This window comes from Pelophylax lessonae (assembly GCF_965119305.1).
Source record: "Pelophylax lessonae genome assembly, chromosome: 6".
NCBI classification, from domain to species: domain Eukaryota; kingdom Metazoa; phylum Chordata; class Amphibia; order Anura; family Ranidae; genus Pelophylax; species Pelophylax lessonae.
The window spans coordinates 192,381,484-192,405,030 of record NC_138773.1 but is presented as its reverse complement, the minus strand read 5'-3'; the positions used below and the strand labels follow the sequence as shown (position 1 = coordinate 192,405,030).

The 23,547-nt window shown below is 40.9% G+C and overlaps 1 protein-coding gene across 1 annotated transcript in view; it reads right to left on the bottom strand.

The window, feature by feature from the left end:
• MPP4 (MAGUK p55 scaffold protein 4) overlaps positions 1-18,231 on the bottom strand; it is an 85,955-nt gene extending 67,724 nt beyond the window's left edge. The window contains exons 1-4 of the mRNA XM_082260577.1: positions 18,134-18,231; positions 7,921-8,030; positions 5,581-5,702; positions 3,690-3,767 (exon numbers count right to left, since the gene is read on the bottom strand). Coding sequence (XP_082116703.1) covers positions 3,690-3,767; positions 5,581-5,702; positions 7,921-8,002 — 282 coding nt within the window. The 5' untranslated portion in view covers positions 8,003-8,030; positions 18,134-18,231. The remainder of the gene's footprint in view (positions 1-3,689; positions 3,768-5,580; positions 5,703-7,920; positions 8,031-18,133) is intronic.
• Between the last annotated feature and the right edge of the window lie 5,316 nt (positions 18,232-23,547).

Here is a 23,547-nt window from a genome sequence, read left to right as displayed (position 1 = left end):
ATGCTGTGGCTGGCACTCTGCAATCATTAGGGGCAATGCTGTGGCTGGCACTCTGCAATCATTAGGGACAATGCTGTGGCTGGCACTCTGCAATCAATGGGGGCAATGCTGTGGCTGGCACTCTGCAATCATTAGGGGCAATGCTGTGGCTGGCACTCTGCAATCATTGGGGGCAATGCTGTGGCTGGCACTCTGCAATCATCGGGGGCAATGCTGTGGCTGGCACTCTGCAATCATTGAGGGCAATGCTGTGGCTGGCACTCTGCAATTATTGGGGGCAATGCTGTGGCTGGCACTCTGCAATCATTGGGCATTGGGGGCAATGCTGTGGCTGGCACTCTGCAATCATTGGGGTCAATGCTGTGGCTGGCACTCTGCAATCATTGGGGTCAATGCTGTGGCTGGCACTCTGCAATGATTGGGGGCAATGCTGTGGCTGGCACTCTGCAATGATTGGGGGCAATGCTGTGGCTGGCACTCTGCAATGATTGGGGGCAATGCTGTGGCTGGCAATCTGCAATGATTGGGGGCAATGCTGTGGCTGGCACTCTGCAATGATTGGGGGCAATGCTGTGGCACTCTGCAATGATTGGGGGCAATGCTGTGGTCACTGTGCATTGAAAGGGGGCACGCTGGTCTCTCTGCATTAAAAGGGGATCACGCTGGTCACTGTGCATTGAAAGGGGGCAAGCAGCGCTGGTCACTGTGCATTGAAAGGGGGCACGCTGGTCTCTCTGCATTGAAAGGGGGGCACGCTGGTCACTGTGCATTGAAAGGGGGGCATGCTGGTCACTGTGCATTGAAAGGGGGGCATGCTGGTCACTGTGCATTTAAAGGGGGCACGCTTGTCTCTCTGCATTGAAAAGGGGGCACGTTTGTCTCTCTGCATTGAAAGGGGGCACGCTGGTCACTGTGCATTGAAAGGGGGCACGCTGGTCACTGTACATTGAAAGGGGGCACGCTGGTCACTGTGCATTGAAAGGGGGCACGCTGGTCATTGTGCATTGAAAGGGGGCACGCTGGTCACTGTGCATTGAAAGGGGGCACGCTGGTCATTCTGTATTAAAAGGGGGCACGCTGGTCACTGTGCATTGAAAGGGGGCACGCTGGTCATTGTGCATTGAAAGGGGGCACGCTTGTCTCTCTGCATTGAAAAGGGGGCACGCTTGTCTCTCTGCATTGAAAGGGGGCACGCTGGTCACTGTGCATTGAAAGGGGGCACGCTGGTCACTGTGCATTGAAAGGGGGCACGCTGGTCACTGTACATTGAGAGGGGGCACGCTGGTCACTGTGCATTGAAAGGGGGCACGCTGGTCATTGTGCATTGAAAGGGGGCACGCTGGTCACTGTGCATTGAAAGGGGGCACGCTGGTCATTCTGTATTAAAAGGGGGCACGCTGGTCACTGTGCATTGAAAGGGGGCACGCTGGTCACTGTGCATTGAAAGGGGGCACGCTGGTCATTCTGCTGGGAAAGTTGGAACTGGTTACTAAAATTTTTGAATCCCACCACTGAGTACAGGGGTGTGCTATGTACAGAGTGCAGTTTCAAGGGTGCTCAATGCACAGAGTGCAGAGTTCAGGGGTGTGCTGTGTACAGAGTGTAGGGTTAAGGAGTGCGTTACATACAGAATCAGTTTCAGGGGTGCTTTATGCACAGAGTGCAGGGTTCAGGGAAGTGCTGTGTACAGAGTGCAGGGTTGAGGAGTGTGCTACATACAGAGTGCAGGTTACAGGGATGCGCTATGTACAGAGTGCAGTTCAGCTCTCTTTCACAGGCTGTCCACATCACACTTCCCCCTCTCCTTGGCTCTGACCTCTGCACCACTCTCCCCTAGCCTCCGTCTCTGCACACATCTCCCTCCACAGCCCTCATCTCTCCTTCCCCCCAAAAGCTTACTCTCATCTCATTTCCCTGGCTCAGCTCTAGTACGTCCCAGCGGTATAGGCAGCTCTGCTTCTCTCACTTGCAAGGAGATCATTGGTTGGCATCTGTGCACCCAGCCACAGATGGGGATCACAGTGCAGCCTACCACTTGACGCCCCATCCCAAACTGCACCTGCATCGGCATCTCCCTTGTGCCTGCTGTGAGTGCAGGGCAGGCAGGGATCTGTGAGAGCCACCAAGAGGAAAATTGTCCTTGTTAACACAGAAGGCTTTTGTGTTTACAAGTGATGTTAATGAGCGAGAATAGGATGATCAGAGAAAAAGTCCTGGGTGCGAGGGCCACATGAAATGACTTAAAGGAGCAGATTCGGCTCGCGAGCCTTGTGTTTGACACGTTAGAATTAGCAAATAGAGCAAATATTCAGAATGTTAGAATTAGCAAATAGACAGGAAAATATATCATGTTTAGTTGTTTTAAACTTTTTTTTTTATTTATTCAGTTACTTTCTGGTTTCGAGGTCTAAACAAACAATATCAAGCAATTCAGGTGTCTTCAGAATGGAAGGAGGGGGTTTTTCAGCTAAGCACACCCTCCAGACTGCACAGCTGAGAAGATGGATTCCATGAAGTAAATTCTACCTGAATCATCTGCCCTTTCTCAATATGGCCACAGTGAAAAATGCTAGGGGGTGTTTTTCAAAGTGATTTCTCAGCAAAATTAATCATGGAGACATGGGTGGATAAGTGAGTTTGCTTCAAATATTAAAACTTAGTTAAACATAATTGTTATTTGAGGGGATGGTATTTCACTGGTCACAGGTCTCTCATCTTGTGGGGTGACCCCAACACTGACATATGTTAAAAAGGCTAATTTGTGTTCTTATATATATTTTTTTCTTTTAGGTTTGAATTTAATACGCTGCAGTTTTTTCTAGCTGCTGTTTTGTAATGTTACACTTTTAATAAAAAGAATTTTAAAAAAAAATGTATATATATATTTTACCTAGTTTTTTTAGTTTGTGGTGATCAGATGCAGTATAGTTCCTGATTTAGGCCCCTTTCACACTTGTGCGACTTGTCCTGCGGCTTGGGACTGCAAAGTTGCATGACAAGTTGTACTCCATGATTTCCAATGAGTACCGTTCATATCTGTACGACTTCAAGTCGCAATGACTTCAAAGTAGTCCCTGCACTATGTTGGGCAGATTTTAATGCGTTTTTGAGGTCCATAGACACAGGCATTGGTTCAAGTCCAGTCAAAATCATGGCAAAATCACTGCAAAATCACAGCAAAATTGTGCGACTTTTAGGTCGCATAAGTGTGAAAGGAGCCTTAAAGGGATAAAACATAGGAAAATGTGCAGATACCGCAAAGATGTACTGAATATGTTTTTTGTGCGATGACAAACATTGGAACCTGCAATTGTATACGGTTGACTTGTGAAGATACTGTAATACAGTAGTCATAAATCTACAGTGCTGTAAAATTTGATAACAGCAGGAAGTCTAAGACCCACTAGAGAATCCCAGCAGTGGCATGCATACAATATTACATACAATTACATACAGTAAACATTTCAAAATATCTCCTTTTCAGTCAACACTGTAAAGCTCAGCCCCAGGTTGCAAACTGATAGAATTACCTTGTCTTGACAAGTATGGCTTAAATCTGTTGTGAACATATGGCACATCTAATAATGTTTTACTTGTGCACTTAAATAACTGAATAAAGTGAAAAGGCAAAAAACACTGAAAAAAATGTTGGTTTGGAGGAAAGACATTTGTTGGATTTTTTAACTAACCTCACTGGATAGGGTTCGGGCTTTGGGTACAACAGGCATAGGCCTTTTTCTTATGTACTGATGTAGGCAGTCATGGACCTGCAGGAAAGAACAAGTGGCATTATGCACTGTATAGACAGTAAAAACTCAGCAAAAAAGGATAAAAGATATAAACATGTTGGATGTTATACATATAGGTTTTGTAATGTGGAATCTATTGGGATTTGTAACATGGCCATTGGTGGGTATTAGGTTTCCATAGTATTGTTTCTGCCATCAGTTACAAAGCTATGGCCTTTAAAATGAACTTTGAAACAGTTTTGTGAATGTACACATTTTTAAAATACACTAAAGAAAAATTCCGGGTATGGCATTTTATATATAGTTACAGACTCCAGCCACATATACCATACGGGTGGGATTCCACTGGAAGCTGGAAATCATTGTAGTAGACACTGATATCCCAAAAATCTCCCCTAGCTACTGAGGCCCATGCTGTTACATGGCTTGTAGGTTTACCAGTCAACTTAGCTGGCTATCCGTGGCCTGGGTGACGGGTCTCTTAACCACTTAAGCCCCGGAAGATTTTACCCCCTTCCTGACCAGGGGGTATTTTGCGATTCGGCACTGCGTGACTTTAACGGACAATTGCGCGGTCGTGCGACGCTGTACCTAAACGAATTTGGAGTCCTTTTTTTCCCACAAACAGAGCTTTCTTTTGGCGGTATTTGATCACCTGTGCGATTTTTTGATCACGCGCTATAAACAAAAAAAGAGCTTAAATTTTGCAAAAATAGCAATATTTTTCCCTTTTTTTTATATGAAATTCCCCCCAAAAAAAAATGTAAAAATCAAAATTTTTTAACATTTTCGGCCAATTTGTTTTATGCTACCTATGTTTGGTAAAAAAAATTGCAAAAAGCATATTTTGATTGGTTTGCGCAAAAGTTATTGCGTTTACTAAGGGAAAGATTTTTGTCATTTTTGTTGGTTTTTTTTTTAACGCGTAATGGCGGCGATCTGCGATTTTTTTGCGGTACTGCGACATTGCGGCAGACAGATCGGACCCTTGACTGACATTTTTGACACTTTTGGGGTTACCAGTGACATTTCTACAGTAATCAGTGCTATATTGCTATATATATGCACTGTTACTGTAAAAATACACTGGTAGTGAAGCAGGGAGATGACTTCAGCTAGACTTAATAAAAGATTTTTTCCTACAGGAGCTATGTAATTAAAATAAAAAATAAGTGGGGATTCTCTAGAGGGAGGAAAGACAAAAAGACACACTCTGAGATGGACTATACCAATGGCCTTTCCATGTTAATCTGTATATAGCTATGATTTACAAAAAATGGAAACGTGGCTTCCTTGTAGCCTTGGCAGCCAGAATAACAGAATTTCAGTCTGTACATTAACTGCATGTAACTTCCATAGGAATTCCTTTTTTTGATTATTACCTTGGCACTGAGCAGTGACTATGGCCTAAAACCTCTTCAATCTGCACTCAGGAAGTATATTGTGAGTGGATTCCATTTGTGTGTTTATACATAAAAGGTAAGAGATAGGATGCTGCAATGGGAAACACCAAAATCCCTGCAGAGTATATAACAGAGCTGGAGAGAATTGTTTTTTTTTTTTCCTTCAAAAAAGGTTGAGTTGAAACTTGGGTGGAAATCAAGCTGGCAAAAGTTTTTATGTAAAATAAGCCTTTTTCTAGTAAACCAACCACAATGCTTCACGACAACCCTTATTATGATGTTTATAGCAACACGATGCTGCTTTTTAAACACCTACATTAAATGGCTTGGACTTTTTTAATATTTTAGATGCATCTGTATATATCCGTTGAAAAGAGAGTTGCCCACGTAATTTCCCCATCTCCTATTAAATACTGTAAGGCTTATACCTTAAGTAAAGACTGCAGCCATGGGGCCTGTAATAAACTGTACAGTACTCCAATTCCATTGACATCTCTGTGGTAGAACAGACCCAACTCATCAAGGACCAGTGTGAGGATCTGTGACAGTCCTTGAGAAAAGAATGCACATGGTTAGTATATTTTACCAATAGCACAAACAGTCTTAATATTTCACGTATCTATGCAACTAAATAATACCCCTACATTTAGACCTCATAATAAACTACAAATGTAAAATTGTATCCCTTATGCCAGGTAATCATATGGTTGTAGCTGCATTAGACCATATGTCTAGTTATTCTAATCTCCATTGGCAGAATTACAACTAATATTAATAATGCTGTAATGATGGGACCTTGGTGGTTTTATGCATAGTACGTTTTAATTAGGAAACATTTAAAATTTTTATAGCGGAACTAAAATTGAATTTGAAAAAATGTTAGCAGGAATAGTTTTATGGCAAGGCAGAAGAGACTTTCATGTCCCTTCTGCCTTCAAACCTTTAGCCTTTGCTGCTAACAATTATTTTTTCACTCTACACTGACTGCAGTGGTTGCATAGTTCAGAGTAAAACCCTGTGGCATCTGAAGGATGACGGAAGTAAGAACTGGTTGCAGGATCGATGCAACTCCCTTGAGCATGGGTGACACCATCCATAGTCCACCAGTGGCTAAAGACAGAAGACCCCAGACTAGAAAGTAGATTGAGAAAAGTTTTCATTGGTGGCAAAGGAGCAATGAGGGTGGGCAAAGACTTTACATCCCTTCAGGAGGGTGCACTAAAAAGCAAATATGTCATAATGGTCTGTTATGTTATGCACATTAGAAACTAATTGGCAAGAACCCTGGGGCCTCTAGTTATATATAGTTTCACTATAAGCTTCTTTGATATACCAAAGCTAAACTCCAGGTAGATATAAAGACATCAATGAATCCAATTATGTATTCATAACTGAATATTTATGAAAATGAGTTAACTGTAAGTACCTGATGTTCTCTTTTTCAATTTATCAGCTTTCGGTATCCTCTGTACAGCAGACTGGTAGGGCAGCATTAGGAGCCACTGGGATTGGACTTGGGATTGCTGCAGTGTGTGCTGCTCAAGGAAGAGTGTGGGGAAAATTGCTGTGGTATATGGACCAATAAGGTTGATTTTTTTGCACCGATTACCGTTTGGACATTGGAGACCTGCTTATCCCAGGGAGATTCCATTAGAAACCTTCAATACATGCTCCATCCGACCTACCTTGACCGGAGGTCATGATGTTCCGGTAAGCAGACACCCCTTTTATCTGGTGCACGTGGTGATATTTCCCAGCTTTATTGTTCCCATCCTCTGGTGTTGGACTTTGGACTTTTTGGACCTTTATCTTTGGAGGTTTATTATCTGCATTTGTGGGACCTTCTATTAATTGAAATTCTCAACATTTGTGTTTAATATTTGTTGGCGCTGTACTTTATATTTTTGTTTTCAGCATCAGGCTCTGCTGCAATGCATGTATGCTGACAATATACATGTTGACATGGGAACAGGGCAGAGCTAAAGGAGGAACGACCTCATTAAGTACGGCTGCTCTTCATTGTCCAGTCAGCAGGATGCTAGTTTTGGTGCTGGACTCTGGGCAGCAAGAGTCATGGGTGGCTTACACGAAGACCCCCTTGACAGTAAACCTTCCTGCAAAACTAACACTCATACTCATCCTTCCTGTAACCAGATCATTCACCCTCACACTGATCTGTGGGAATGTACAACATTGGGCTAGGACAGTGCTTTCCTCAACGTTCCTGACTAAGCTAAACTGCTGCTTTGAGGGGGCTGTTCTGTCTAGCATAGCTGGTTAGATCACAACACTGGTCACACAGAATTACAAATTCTTTGACAGTTGAAATAGTTCATATACTATATGTGTATTATTTATTTAGCTGGATGACTGAAGTGCCACCAAAAATGTTAGCAGAGGAGATGTGGATTGTTTTAGGAAATGGAAAAGATGGGTATACTGGATTTATTATTTAAAAATGTGTGTGTCCCTGTACTAAGCAGTCTACATTTGAATTTGTTGTTACATATCACTTAAGGGGTGTTTCCGCAACCTAACTCAGTCCAACCTAGAATAAATATAGCCATTGCTATGATCAGAATTACTTCTGTTTGTTTGTGGAAGTGCTAGAAAGTAATACTCAGCAAAACGTCTTTGCTCAGCAAACCGTACTTAACCCCCTAAAAAATTATACTGTAATGAACCAATAACTGTCAGTGTTTTGTTTCCTTTGACTTTATCTGCATCTCTTTTTTCCTTAGCTTCTTGCATGATTTTCAGCATCTTACCATTCTCTTGAAGGCAGCCAGGATTCATTTCCATGGTCTCCCTCATTCTGGACGTTTCTCCAGCCTTCTGTGGATGAACCATCCAACCAAACCAATAAGCAAAAATGGTACTAAAACACAAAGCAAAATGTAATAAATATTTAGGTATATCTAAATCTAATGGAAAAAAAACATTTCAGACCTCTTTATTTTCAATTGGTGATCCTGCCTGTAGCAGTATGCAAGAATGACACTCTCTGTACAGTATCTATGGAGGAGCAGTGGTGTCACCCTAGGAAATAGAGAAAAATCTTTTTATCTCCATAACATGGGGGGAAGTCTATAGTTATATAGAGAATTGGGAACAACCCTAGCCATTAAAATGTGTAGGGTAGTAGGGTGACGCTTTCTCCATGTTCCCCTCCTTGTTGGGCGCTAAGTGTGGGTCACATAAGGGGCCTAACCCTGGTGGATTGTTCTGGGCTATGCTAGGCACATTGTCACTGCCATACACATGGGGTACCTTTAATTGAGCCATGCACAGGACCCGGTAGATGACAACATAAGGAAACTCTAGAAAACTCTCTTGATGTTATACACAGCAAAACGTTAATTTGTGTATTTAGGAGGGACATGCAGAGCCAATGCTCTCTCCACCTGTCCAGTTTATCACCACTACCTAACTCCCACTAATGGTATGGGGTCCTGCCCTGCACCTAGCACTGACTTCATCTGCGCACTGCACTTCACTTAACTCTTTCTGTTAAGTACCTATGTATAGGAGGAGTGCCCTGGTGCTATGGGAGACAGATCGAAGGAGTGCCGACAACATCTCCCTCACAGGCTTTTTCAACTGCCACATGTACATGCTTAGCGACAGGCCGCTAGAGAAACCTTTGTTACCTTTGGTAACCACTTGTGTCTTCACACTGTATGAACTCCTTGTACTAATGTCTATGTTTTAGTGACCCAAGCTGTAGACTATTTGCGCCGGTTACTTACATTGCACCCCTTTAATAACTTCAGACAAGGCAAAGTTTCAAACATTTTACTTGAAGAATACGTTAATATGATGATAGAGACAAACGACAGTCCAAGATAAAGTGCAAACATTTCCTAACATCTCTAATTATAGACTTGTGGCTGCCCCAGCATACCCTGTTCAAGCAAAAGTCCAATATTAGTTGAATCTATGCCTGGAGTTTAGCTCCGGCCATCCAGACTCCGGCGATGGTACTAGGCAGAGCCTGTCTCCTTGCATGTGTGTAATTTACCCCTCCAGGGCTCTCAGGATCTGGGCCCTCATCCTTTTTATAGCACACAGGAACGGAGGGTCGGACCCAAGAAAACCGCCAAGAAAAACCCAGGAGTGCAGTTAACCTCTAACTTCCTTCTGGGGCAGCAGTAACCTCCACTTGCTTATAAGTGTATCAGCTTACTTGATATTTATGTCCTATTTTACAGACTAAAGGTTCATTATTAGAGTATACACACACACAATAAAAGCGTTATTCTCACTGCTTTTATTTTCATAGAATTATGCACATGTACTTTGTTGCAGTTTTATGCCACTTTTTTCTATAACTTGCATCAGTCCCTTGGTTACGACCTTTGACAATGAATGCAAAATGTAATTTACATACGTTGTATGTTTACCCATATTTTCATGGATTTTTTTAGCATTTTATTTTAATGCCTTTTTATGATGTTGCATAAAAAAATGAAAAATGCCTTATTTTTTTAAAGTTGTAAATATTCACCGTGCTTTGTAGCACAAAAGTCACTTCAGTGTTTTTGTAAATAGGACAAAGAACAGGATAAAACTTTTACTTTCGCAATAGTAGGTGTGAAAAGGGCGAAGCTCAGTAAGGAGTAAAAGTTCTCGCATTTGACATTGAATTGTAGGGTTGGGCACAAGAAAAGGGCAAGGTTTATTGTCACCTTGTGAAGAGTTGAAGTATCCATGTACATCTTTTGCCTAGAATCCAAAGAAACACAAGGACAAATGTACCTGCAGGTGCCCCAAAGGTGACTTCACTTCAGGACATTTTTGTCCGGGTAAGGTTTATTCTAAGGCTTGTATAAAATAGATATTACTCTTTATAGTGCAATACTAGGCGTTTTTTTTTTAATTTAGTTAGAGAAAGGATTAAATCGTCTGTCAGGTTTTTGTGCTGTCCTTGTCTCCATTGTGGAAATGACGGTGACAGGAGGTTAAAAGAATAGGACATTAACCACTTAAGCCCCGGAGGATTTTCCTGCTCAAAGACCAGGGCCTATTTTGCGATTCGGCACTGTGTGACTTTAACAGACAATTGCGCAGTCGTGCAGCGCTGTACCCAAATTAAATTTACGTCCTTTTTTTCCCACATACAGAGCTTTCTTTTGGTGGTATTTGATCACCTGTGCGATTTTTACTTTTTGCGCTATAAACAAAAAAAGCGACAATTTTGAAAAAATAATATTTTTCACATTTTTTTATATTTTTTTATATGAAATCCCCCCCCCCCCAAAAAAATGTAAAAATCTAATTTTTTTAACATTTTAGGTCAATTTGTTTTCTGCTACATATGTTTGGTAAAAAAAATCGCAATAAGCGTATTTTGATTGGTTTGCGCAAAAGTTATTGCGTCTACTAACTACGGGAAAGATTTATGTCATTTTTATTGTTTTTTTTTTTTACTAGTAATGGCGGCGATCTGCGATTTCTTTTGCGGGACTGCGACATTGTGGCGGACAGATCTGACCCTTGACTGACATTTTTGACACTTTTGGGGGTACCAGTGACATTACTACAGTAATCAGTGCTATAAATATGCACTGTTACTGTAAAAATGACACTGGCAGGGAAGGGGTTAACTGTATTGGTGATCAGTGGGTTAAATGTATCCCTAGGGGCGTGATTCTAACTGTGGGGGGGCGTGGCTTGTGATGTAACCACAGAGACATACGATCCTACATAGCAGGATCGTATGATCTCTGCAGTTACATCAGGGAGAATGACAGGCGGCTTTGTTTACATTAGCCGCCTGCCTTTCCCCCTCTCCAGCGGGAGATCACGAGTGACCAGGGGACATCGAAGCCACCGGTCACTCGCGCGGGGATGTTAGTGAACGAGTGGGGGCAGGAGCGTGCCTCCGGCGGCGCGCTCGCTCCCTAGAGGCTTGTAGGCGAGCGACGTAGCACTACGTCGGTTTACCTGTACGGGGCTGACTGCTGCAGTAAATAGCCGTGCGACGGTCGGCAAGCGGTTAATGAAAATCTCTCCAATGGAGGATGAAACAACAAAAAGACTTTTTAGCAGTCTTGGGAAGGTGTTTATTGTCATCTTTCCTGGTGATTGCTGGTCCCCACCTGGTCTTGGTTTCCCAGAAATAAAAAGTGAGGGCAAATCTTTTAAATGGAGTTGCAAACAGCAATGCAAACTGACTGAAGTTCTTAACCTACCTTAAACTTAAAAAAAAAAAAACTGTAAGCTGGATTTTAAATAATACCATAAAGAACACTGTACACATGGTACCTTATTATTTACACAGCCAAATCCTACAAAGCCATACGTGAAATAAAATGTCTCAAATTAAGAACAAATAATGGTGCCAAAAAAGGGTCAATTATTTAATATGTTGGCCTTATTATCCACCTATTTAATGCATTGGATGACAAATAAAATTTGAAATAAACAGAAGTTCGGGGATACATAAACTTGACATTTGGAATACTCTGCAGGCATTCTCAACACTGGAACTGTTAATCACTGATCCTTCTCTCCTGTAAGAAAGGGTAATCTTCTTAACATTTAATGTTATCCACAAGTTACACCAGAACACTACTGACCTTTGCAATCCCAGGCCGGACTTAGATGTAACAAAACAACCCTTCTGTCATCATTTATCCTTTCAAAAATGTAATTGCGAAGACAAACAGCCCTTAGATATGGTGGCTGCATTTGTTTCCCTTTTTCTTACCTTGTGATTCTGCCAGTACAACGCTTCTTGTCCTAATATAACAATGCTCACTCCCTGAGGTGCATCTATGATGGAGCAACGTTGTCACCTTAGACCAGGATTTCTCCTGAGGTTGCTAGGGGTTCCTTGAGCAATGGGCAATTTCTGCCTCTCAGATAAGTTTCCAATGACATCGTTGCTCCTTTTAGCTATCTGTAAGGGGGTAATTCTTCCCAACGATGACAAGAGTAAGGAGCATTCTTCCCACTGACTGTCACACTAATGTAAACGACAACAAAACAAGGGCTCACCGGCCTAGTGCATTATCTCTTAGACAGGTTTATTAAAATAATAGATTAAAAATACTCACAAACGAGTTTCTTGATAAAAAGCACATCAAAGTATTTTTAATTATTTTAATAAACCTGTCTAAGAGATAATGCACTAGGCCGGTGCGCCCTTGTTTTGTTGTCATTTATAGTGTTTTCCGGACCACCCTGGTCCAGCGAGGGGCTGCAAGGCTGAAGTATTATCAAGTTGCTGTGTCATCTGTTCTCATCTACAAGCCTACAGTCAGGTTGGACAAGAGGATTGCACCACTCAGAGCGCAGGGAATAGGTGCTGCATCGACAGTACATTGGCTTGTTTGTCACACTAATGTGTCATGAGTTGTAGATTTTTATATTTTAGCAGGGGTTTCCCGAGACCAGCTTAGGTCAGGCAGGCAGACAGCCACTTTGCTGCTTTTATTGTCCTATTATTAGGGACTTTTTCCCTTTAATTTTAGTTTATGGTTAGCTTGAGGGCAGCAATCACTTTAGATGCTGTATTTTCAATAGCAAAACTCTCCATTAAATAAAAAGTAAGCTTAGTTTCAGGACAGTAGCATTTTTGGAGTGTATTTTTTTTTTATTTGATTTTATATTGTAAGGTCCTATTTAGGTTTGAGGTGCTCAAAGTTCAGCATCCATTTGCTGCTGACCATCTGTTCTTGAAAGCTGCCTTTTGTTTGCAGCACACCATTGCATGGTTTGGAATAAAATAAGTAGTAAGCAAAAACAACATGCATCTAAATCCACTCAGATTATATCCCAATAGTAAAAATAAAAGTTAATATAGACAAGCTAGGCTTATTCTTCCTGATTAACCACTCCTCTCCTACATGTAAAAGAAAATTACTCAGAACCCCCAAGCACTATATATGTTTTTTGCTAAAAAACAGAGACCGTAGGAAATAAAATGGCAGTCGTCGCAACTTTTTATGTCACACGGTATTTGCACAGCAATTTTTAAAATGTGTTTAAAAAGAAAAAAACTGTTTCATGAATGTAAAAATAACAAAACACTAAAGTTAGCCTGATCTTTTGTATATTGTGAAAGATGATGTAACTTCGAGTAAATAAATACCTAACATGTCACACTTTAAAATTGCACACACTTGTCGAATGGCACCAAACTTCGGTACCTAAAAATCTCTTTAGGCTACACTTTCAAAATGTTACAGGTCACCTGTTTAGAGTTACAGAGGCAGTCGTGTGCTAGAATTATTGCTCTCACTCTAACATTTGCAGAGATACCTCACTTGTGTGGTTTCAATGTTGTTTACATATGCAGGCGCGACATACATATGTGTTCGCTTCTGCATGCGAGCACGCAGGGACGGGGCGCTTTAACGTTTTATTTTTATTTTTACACTTTCCTTTTATTTTTTTTTTCTATACAACCCCACACCTCTCCTCTAGGCTGGAAAGTCTGAGATTAACCACTTGCCGACCGCCGCACGACTATCTACGTCGGCGGTCAGCCCCTCACAGGCAAACTAACGTAGGGCTACGTTGCTTGCTTGTGAGGGTCTAGGGAGCGAGCGCGCGCCCCCGGGGGCGCGCTCCCGCTCCCGCGTGGTCACGGACCCCCCCGCGCGTGTGACCAGAGGACCCGATGTCCGCCGGTCACTCGGCGATCGGCGGGGGAGAGGGAGAATGTCAGGCAGCTTGTGTAAACAAACTGTCTGTCATTCTCCTCGCTGCAAAGACACTGATAAAACGGATCTGGTATGTAGATCCGTTGATCAGTGTCCTTACAGCTAGAGCCACAGCCAATCACAGTAGAAACCACGCCCCTAGGGACACACACAGCCCCTCCCTTCCAAATAAAGTTAACCCCTTCACTACCAGTGTATTTTTACAGTAACAGTGCATATGTATAGCACTGATTACTGTAGAAATGTCACTGGTAACCCCAAAAGTGTCAAAAATGTCAGTCAAGGGTCCGATCTGTCCGCCGCAATGTCGCAGTACCGCAAAAAAAATCGCAGATCGCCGCCATTAAACGTTAAAAAAAAAAACAACAAAAATGACAAAAATCTTTCCCTTTGTTAGTAAACGCGATAACTTTTGCGCAAACCAATCAAAATACGCTTTTTGCGATTTTTTTTACCAAACATAGGTAGCATAAAACAAATTGGCCGAAAATTTTTAAAAATTTTGATTTTTACATTTTTTTTGGGGGAATTTCATATAAAAAAATGTGAAAAATATTGCTATTTTTGCAAAATTGACGCTCTTTTTTTGTTTATAGCGCGTGATCAAAAAATCGCACAGGTGATCAAATACCACCAAAAGAAAGCTCTGTTTGTGGGAAAAAAAGGACGTCAAATTCGTTTAGGTACAGCGTCGCACGACCGCGCAATTGTGCGTTAAATTCACGCAGTGCCAAATCGCAAAATACCCCCTGGTCGGAATGGGGGTAAAATCTTCCGGGGCTTAAGTGGTTAAGAAAAAAAAAAAAAAAAAAAAAAACGATCTCAGCCTTTCCAGGTGAAAACACGGCAGGCGGGATATGGTTAAAACTATCTTGCCTCTGGCCAATTTTACACAGCTGCAACATTTGTAGGCTGACATTCTCAATTCAGAACTCAGACTGTGTACAGATCGGTATGCCAATGGGAATAAGGCCTGATGCTGTCCTGCCACTTGCAAGTTTTTATGCAGATATGTTAGAGAGTTTAATAAAATTTGTTAAAATGAGGACAGTTTTGCATCAAGAGAAAAGGGAGAGCAAACTGCTGACCAATTTCTATACACTGATAAAAGCGGGCCTATTACTGCTTGATAAAGAAAAAAGTATGTATTGCTGCTGTTGGCCAACTTTTACACAGTGGTGTCATCTGTGGGCTGACACTCCTAATTCTTGTATGAGAACACTTGCCTTTGCTTTTGGTTTTGTATATTTTTTTAATAATTCTTAAACGGTCTTGTCTCTGACCAATTTTAGACAGCTGTAACATCTGTGGGCTGAAGCTCTTAATTTGTGTATGAAAATACTTTCCTGTATCTTATTTCTCTACATTTTGGTCTATTCTTGCTGATTAAAACTGTCCTGCCACTGGCCAGTTTTTATGCAGCTGTATTAGAAAGTTTGATCAAAATTGGCCAGCAGCAAGACAGTTTTGCATTAGGACAGGGCTAGCTTCAGCGAACTACTGGCCTATTTCTATCCACCGTCCAAAGCAGATACATTACCGCTTTATGGGAAAGCATGTTTGGCTGCTAAAACTACCTAAGCAAAAGCCTTTATTTAAAATAAAATGAAGTAGCCAAATATGTACTGCCAAAGTGCACTGTCTCTGAGAGTGTCTGTGAAAATCATGGTGTTCTGGAAAACCATGTACAGCTTTAGGGCATTCCACAAACCTAACCTGAAAGCCGCACAAAAAATTTGTTCTCCCTGCTGTACAGTACTTTTTAACCACTTCCCCCAAATGGATGTACCCGTATGTCCTTGGGGTTCAGTGGTAATACCAGGATAATGCCTGCACCTACAGGCATCATCTCGCTATCATTTTTTGCAGCCGGTGATTCTGTTTCAGGCAGACATGATCTGAGTGGCTAAGCAGCCACTCGATTACTTCTGGGGGTGGGGAAGGGGATCATTAACCCCTCTAGCCGCCACCTCTCCCATGCCATCGCAGTGCCCGGGAACGATGTGGCCGGCGATGATGGCTGCCCTGTACCGTTCCTCTCTCTCTGTAACCCCGGAATCCGAGAGCGACGAGTATTCATCACTTCTGATTCCTCACCTTTGTTTACCTGGCCACCAGCGGCCAGAGAAGCAGCCAATCAGACCGATAGACCCCAAATCTCTCCATAAAGAGGACCTGTCATGGCCCATGCTGTCACAAGGGATGTTGTTCATCCATTGTAATAGCAATAAAGTTATTACAAAAATAAAAATTAAAAAAAAGTGTAAGAAATTTTTTTTTAAATAAAATAATAAAAAAAAAATTGGGCATAGAGTTCACCAGAGCTTCACAGGTTGCCACTGGAGTCCTCTTCCACTCCTCCATGGGGACATCACAGAGCTGATGGATGTTAGAGACCTTGCGCTCCTTCACCTTCCGTTTGAGGATGCCCCACAGATGCTCAATAGGGTTTAGGTCTAGACACATCCTTGACCAGTTCATCACCTTTACCCTCAGCTTCTTTAGCAAGGTAGTGGTCGTCTTGGAGGTGTGTTTGGGGTCATTATCATATTGGAATACTGCCCTGCAGCCCAGTCTCCGAAGGGAGAGGATCATGTTCTGCTTCAGTATGTCACAGTACATATTGGCATTCATAATTTCCCCAATAAACTGTAGCTCCCCCAGTGCTGGCAGCACTCATGCAGCCCCAGACCATGACACTCCCACCACCATGCTTGACTGTAGGCAAGACACATTTTTCTTTGTACTCCTCATCTGGTTGGTGCCACACATGCTTGAAACCATCTGAACCAAATAAGTTTATCTTTGCCTCATCAGACCACAGGACATGGTTCAAGTAATCCATGTCCTTAGTGTGCTTGTCTTCAGCAAACTGTTTGTGAGCTTTCTTGTGAATCATCTTTAGAAGAGGCTTCCTTCTGGGATGACAGCCATGCAGACCCATTTGATGCAGTGTGCAGCGTATAGTTTGAGCACTGACAGGCTGACCCCCCACCCTTCAACCTCTGCAGCAATGCTGGCAGCACTCATACGTCTATTTCCCAAAGACAACCTCCGGATATGACGATGAGCACAAGCACTCAACTTCTTTGGTTGACCATGGCGAGGCCTGTTCTGAGTGAAACCTGTCCTGTTAAACCACTGTATGTTATTGGCCACCATGCTGCAGCTCAGTTTCAGGGTCTTGGCAATCTTCTTATAGCCTAGGCCATCTTTATGTAGAGCAATAATTATTTTTTTCAGATTCCCAGAGAGTTCTTTGCCATGAGATGCCATGTTGAACTTTCAGGGACCAGTATAAGAGAATGAGAGTGATAACACCAAATTTAACATACCTGCTCCCCATTCACACCTAAAACCTTGTAACACTAACAAGTCACATGACACTGGGGACTTTGGACATTTTTACTTAGGGGTGTACTCACTTTTGTTGCCAGTGGTTTAGACATTAATGGCTATGTGTTGAGTTTTTTTGAGGGGACAGCAAATTTACACTGTTATACAAGCTGTACACTCACTACATTACATTGTAGCAAAGTGTAATTTCTACAGTGTTGTCACATGAAAAGAAATAATAAAATATTTACAAAAATGTGAAGGGTGTACTCACTTTTGTGAGATACTGTATAATTTATAAAATGTTTTAGATAATAAGCTGGCATTACAATCTGATTTTACTGTGTCTTTATGGTTGCCATTAAACTTAACAACAATGAGAGAGCCTGTCTAGAGCCTAATACATTTATATTCGGTCAGGGAAGCCCATGCACTACATCAATGGTAAATGAAAAGCTATCCGCAATCTGATTGTACAATCGCTATTAGATCTACCAACTATGTAGTGCTGTGACTTATCAGGATATGTATATTAATTTGCCCCTTTACTACATTGAACAGATAAGTAAAGAGAAATCCAGAACAGTTTGATATTTACAATTTAATACGCTAATATTGTTCTTCTGGATGTCACCATTGTGGCTGTCTTCACCTAGCAATGCATGAGACTGCACAAATTATGATAAATTCATGTTAAGACACACATTTCCCATCGTACATGCTAATAGGATTTCCATAAGAACCTTTTGAGGTTTCACACTGCTGTCAATGACATTTTGATAGGTGCTAATTAGGCTCTCCTGCCTACAACAGAAATATTTTGTGCTACAGCTGTCTGTGTATACCAGTTTAAAGATTCCGTGACTTCAGATGATTCCCTACTTACAACAATTTACTATATTTATGGCCATTGCAGACTAGCACATTTAGCCCTCCTATGCTGTAAATAATTGATTATTGTTTATATTCTCACCTGGATGTACAGCAAGATGAAGTAGCGTGTCACTCCATCTTCATACAGACCTCTGTAAAACGTGTTAGCAGCAGCAGCAACCTGGCTAATCCCATCACATCCTCTTCTACCAAGAACTATGCAGGGAAGACTTAATCAGCTTTGTTTAAAGCCCCAGTGCCACATTTTTTTAAAAGGCCAGCCAGCTTATGGCAGAAGCGTAGTAGGTGTAATTCTCTGAAAAGGTCATTTACACATTTATCTTCTTCTCTTAAAGAACTGATGTCCCACTGGCTGCCCTTACAGCCTTCTGTGCCCTCAGGGTAAAAAAAAATATTTTTTATATACAGTTACCAGTGTCAGACGGAAATGGGGATGGAAATGATGTCAACAAAGCTGCCATTTTTTGACTGGTATATCCAGTCCCTATAGCTCTTAGGATGTTAACTCGGAATATATTGAAGCAGGGTACATATTCTGTATAAAGGAGGCGGGGGGCTGCCATTGCTGAATTCATTTTCTGAAAATAGTTGCCTGGCTATCCTACCGATCTAATGGCTCCGGTAGTTTCTTAGCCACTTACGTTGAACAAGTATGCAAATCAGTTCTGACTTTCCTAATCTGGGTTCAGTCCAGGTCAGTGATTCAGAGTATTGAAACCATTGGATCAGTGTGACAGCCTCTATATTTTAAGCTTATGACAGCGAAAGGGCAATAGTTTTGGCATCTTATGTAATTCTTTAACTCTTTAGTAATGAGACAGGCATTCAGATACTCTCCATTGTTTTGTATTTGAACACCATTCCCTATAAAAACATTATCTTTCAATTTTGGTCAGAGTGGGCAGTACTTTCTATCTTGGTTACAACACTAATGAGTATAGTTGTAAAGATTGGAAAAAGATTACTGCACATTTACAAAGCACAGTGACAAGCTTTTTAAATGTACATTGTGCTCTGCAAAAGCTGGGAGGAGAACCTGATCATGTGACCTGTGAAAGGCATTTGACTAGCTCAAGAACTAGTAACTTTCATTTTTAAGGTTGGGGCAAAATGTAGATTCCAGTATCTGTTTTCCAGTATAAATGAACCCCTCTGAGAGGTGAACTCTTCTCAGATTCAGTCTTCCTTCAGGCATGGTTTTTCTAAAATGAAACCCCATATCAGCTATCCATTGATAAGTAACAAACAAAAAAAAAAAAAAGAAAAAGTTGTGGCAGAAAGGACTTAAATAACTGTAGTGGAAACCCCTTCAAAACAGGAAAAAAAAAAACGCCCTCAGTTGGTGGGTTCCTCTGGCTTCCTTCAATTGACATTGACCACTCCTGGGTTCTTTAGGACATAGGTAGCTTACAAGGATAATAGTTTATATAACTTTCTTGCGGAGGGGTGACTGCTCTCATGGAAGATTTACTAAACATTTTGGGAGTTCTCCAGTGGATCACTGGAAGTAAGGATAGTTACAATACTTTTCGCTTTCAACAGTCCTCAGTATGGATCATGTCATCCTTGACCCAGTTTGAGCAGCTTCTTTCTAGATCCCTGGCACTTAACCTACCTGCACCACAAATGTCCCAAATGGTAAAGCTGACCCAAAATACTTTGATAGTCTCCAAAACACAAGAAATCTGTTATAAACTTCCTATTCGCTAGTTCTGGATTCCAGCCCAACAGATTGCAGCTTTTCTGACTATACATAATGCATCAATATATAAATCTAAAAAAAATGTCCTTGCAGGAAAAAAAAAAAAACATATACCATATGAAGTGTCCATTTATTGTGTCCAGTGATCGAAGAATAAAAAATCATATATATATTTGGAATTTTCCAAAACATTCTCCAACCATCCACCCGGGAAGCAAATGCACTTTGGAGTGGGATGATAAAACACCTTGGACCCTTCACCAAGTATTCAAGAGCCTATTGTTGGATCTCTAGAGTGATGAAAGGCATGGTGCTTAGAAAGACTATGTCCCCAAAAATGTTTTCAGAATTGGCCACATGCTACCCAAATGTGGATTTTAGATTACAGGTAGATAATACTAAACAAAGGTTCCTTGTGAAGGGATATAATGCCCAGCCTACGGAGGAAAATATTCAAGATATTTTGAGTATGGACAGTCAGGTTTTGTTGCGACCTTACAATAGAGCTCAAGGGGACAACAAATCTGAATGGTCCTTCACCATAATGCTTTCTGATCAACAATGGGTTGTGAAAAAACTTTTGGGAAAACACTGGAATGTTTTGGAAAATTACAATATATTGGGCCAATCCTACTGGAGGATCCTACTGTTTTTCAAAAGGGCTCTAACTCTGAGGAAAAGATTAGCTCCCAACTTGGCAGATCAACCTAAATGTGTATTTTTTTGGAGGGTTGATGGGTTTTCTTTCACAATATTTTTACTGAGTAAAAAAAGGCAAACATACAAAACAGGGAACAGTTACCAAGGCCATAGACTGAAAGTAGTTTGAAACTGGAAGCATTCATACCACATACAAATAGGCCTCTTAAATTTTATAAACAATAACAACAGATAAAAAGACAGGTGGAGGAGCTTTTATCCTTGTAGGAAGTGCCCTGTATGTAGATGCAGGGGGCATAATAGAAGAAAAACATTTTTCTCTGAAGTAACTAAGCAGGTTTATAACATCAAATCGCTCAATACAAGCTACACCTGTATTGCTGTACACCTCTTGGAGTGGCTCCTTGTCAGTCACAATATATAGGGAGAATCGCTAGGGCTCTACAAGTAATGCCCCGTACACACGTTCCGATTATCGTACGGCAAAACTCGCTTTCGACCTGGTCTCACGATAATCTGATCGTTAGTACACAGCTTTCAACAGCCGATCACGACAGTTGGTCCAACAAAATCCGAAGGGACAAACAGGAAAACTTCTGTCGTACGACATCTTCTCGAACGATAATCGTTTCGTCAGTACAGTATTCGTACGCTAAAAGTCGATCGACAAATACCACGCATGATCGGAAACAGTAAAATAATCCGCAGGGGTCAGATGTATATACATCACTTCCGTTACGTAGCTATGAAAAATACACTTGGTCAGTGAATCGTACGAAAAAAGCCGGATGGTTTGTACGCAGATTTGTTTTCGATTTTAGTAACACACAACAATTAAGAAACTTTAGTCGTACGATTATCGTACGATAACCGGAACGTGTGTACGGGGCATAAGCATTGGGGAGCATGTGTCCAACTCCACAAATTAATGAAATTAATAGGGATTGACAAGTTTGTGCCCCACTGGTGTCTTAGCAATTGCATCAGAGAGATTTGTCACTGAGAATCACATTGGATTTAAGAGATGAAATCATACAGTCCGTTAGGGTTGAACGTGGAATTGGACATAAGAATTTTATTTTATATTTTATTGTATTCCATTTTAACATACTTGTATATTTATTTATTTGATGGCGTGTCCTTAGGCTTTTATTAAATGTCGACCATGCCTCAAATATATAGTGTTTTTAGCTGGTTTTATCTGCAATATATTTTGTTGGCACTAGATGGCGTCATTCCCAGTGCAATATGTATTATTTTTTTGTTTTGGAATTTGCTAGTTTTTTATTACTTATTATTTTATTATTGCTTGTTTTTTATTACAACCTTTTTTGGAACTTTATTAGTTTTGCATTTGAGTAATATATTTGTTACAATAATTTGTTTTGAATAAGGTTGAACCAATACCTTTTTTTTTTTACTGGCGAGTACGAGTACCGATACTTTCGCTCAAAATGAATGGGCTCAAATTGCACTGCAAAGAATTGTATGCGACTTGAACAGGAATGCGGTGCAATTCCTGTCTGAATTGCATGCCATTTCACGCATCGCTCCTGTGTGAATAGTGACTTCAGCCTATGTTCACACAGGAGCAATGGGGGCTCAAATCGCACTGCCACGGTATCAGTTTCAGGTATCGCAGCATTTGCACGAGTAGGAGTACTTGTGAAAATGCTTGGTATCAACACACTGATACAACCCTAGCTGAGTAAAGCTTGAGGAGGTGGCACCTTCTATTTGTTACTGCAGTCTATTTAACCGCTTCCATACAGAGCAGTTAGACACCCTTCCTGCCCAGACCAATTTTCAGCTTTCAGCACTCTCACACTTTGAATGACAATTGCTCAGTCATGCTACATTGTAACCAAACAAAATTTTTATCATTTTTTTCACACAAATAGAGCTTTCTTTTGGTGGTATTTGATCACAACTGGGGTTTTTTTTTTCGTGATATATGCAAAAAAAGAGCAAAAATTTTGAAAAAAAAAACACTTTTTTAGTTTCAATTATGAAATTTTGCAAAAAATAAATTTTTCTTCATACATTTGGGCCAAAATGTATACTGCTACATGTCTCTGGTAAAATTAACCCAAATTAGTGTATATTATTTAGTCTGTGTGAAAGTTATTGAGTCTAGAAGCTATGGTACCAATTACTGAAAATTGATCACACCAGATGTACTGACTGCCTATCTCCTTTCTTGAGGCCCTGAAATGTCAGGACAGTACAAATACCGACCAAATGACCCCTTTTTGTAAAGTAGACAGTCCAAGGTATTTAGTAAGAGGCATGGTGAGTTTTTTGAAGTTGTAATTTTTTCCCACAATTCTTGGGAAAATGAAGAAAAAATTTTTTTTTTCTTTTTTTTCCCACAAAGTTGTCAATTTATAAGCTATTTCTAACACATAGCATGTACACAGCAAAAATTACACCCAAAAATACATTCTGCTACTCCTTCCGAGTATGGCGATACCACATGTGTGAGACTTTTACACAGCCTGGCCACAAAAAGAGACTCCACGTCCAAGAAGCACATTCAGGCGTTCTAGGAGCATAAATACACATAAAACTTTCTTACTACCTATCATACTTTTCAAGGCCCTAGAGCACCAATACAATGGAAAAGTCCACAAAATGACCCCATTTTGGAAAGCAAACACTCCAACGTATATTCTATGAGGCATTATGGGTCGTTTGAACATATCATTTTTTTCCACAGGTTTTTGGAAAATGTGGGAAAAAAATGAAAACTTTTTTTTTTTACACAAAGTTGTCAATTTATAGGATATTCCTAACACATAGCATGTACACAGCAAAAATGACACCCCAAAATACATTCTGCCACTCCTCCTGAGTATGGCAATACCACATGTGTGAGACTTTTTCACAGCCTAGCCATATAGAGGGGCCTAACATCCAAGGAGCATCATCATGCATCCTAGCCACTTGCCTAGGCCTATTTTTGACATTTGATGTTTACAAGCTAAAAGCAGTTGTTTTGCTAGAAAACTGCTTAGAACCCCCAAACATTATATATATTTTTTTTTTAGCAGAGACCCTAGAGAATAAAATGGAGATTATTGCAATATTTTTTATCACACCGTATTTGCGTAGCGGTCTTCCAAACGCAA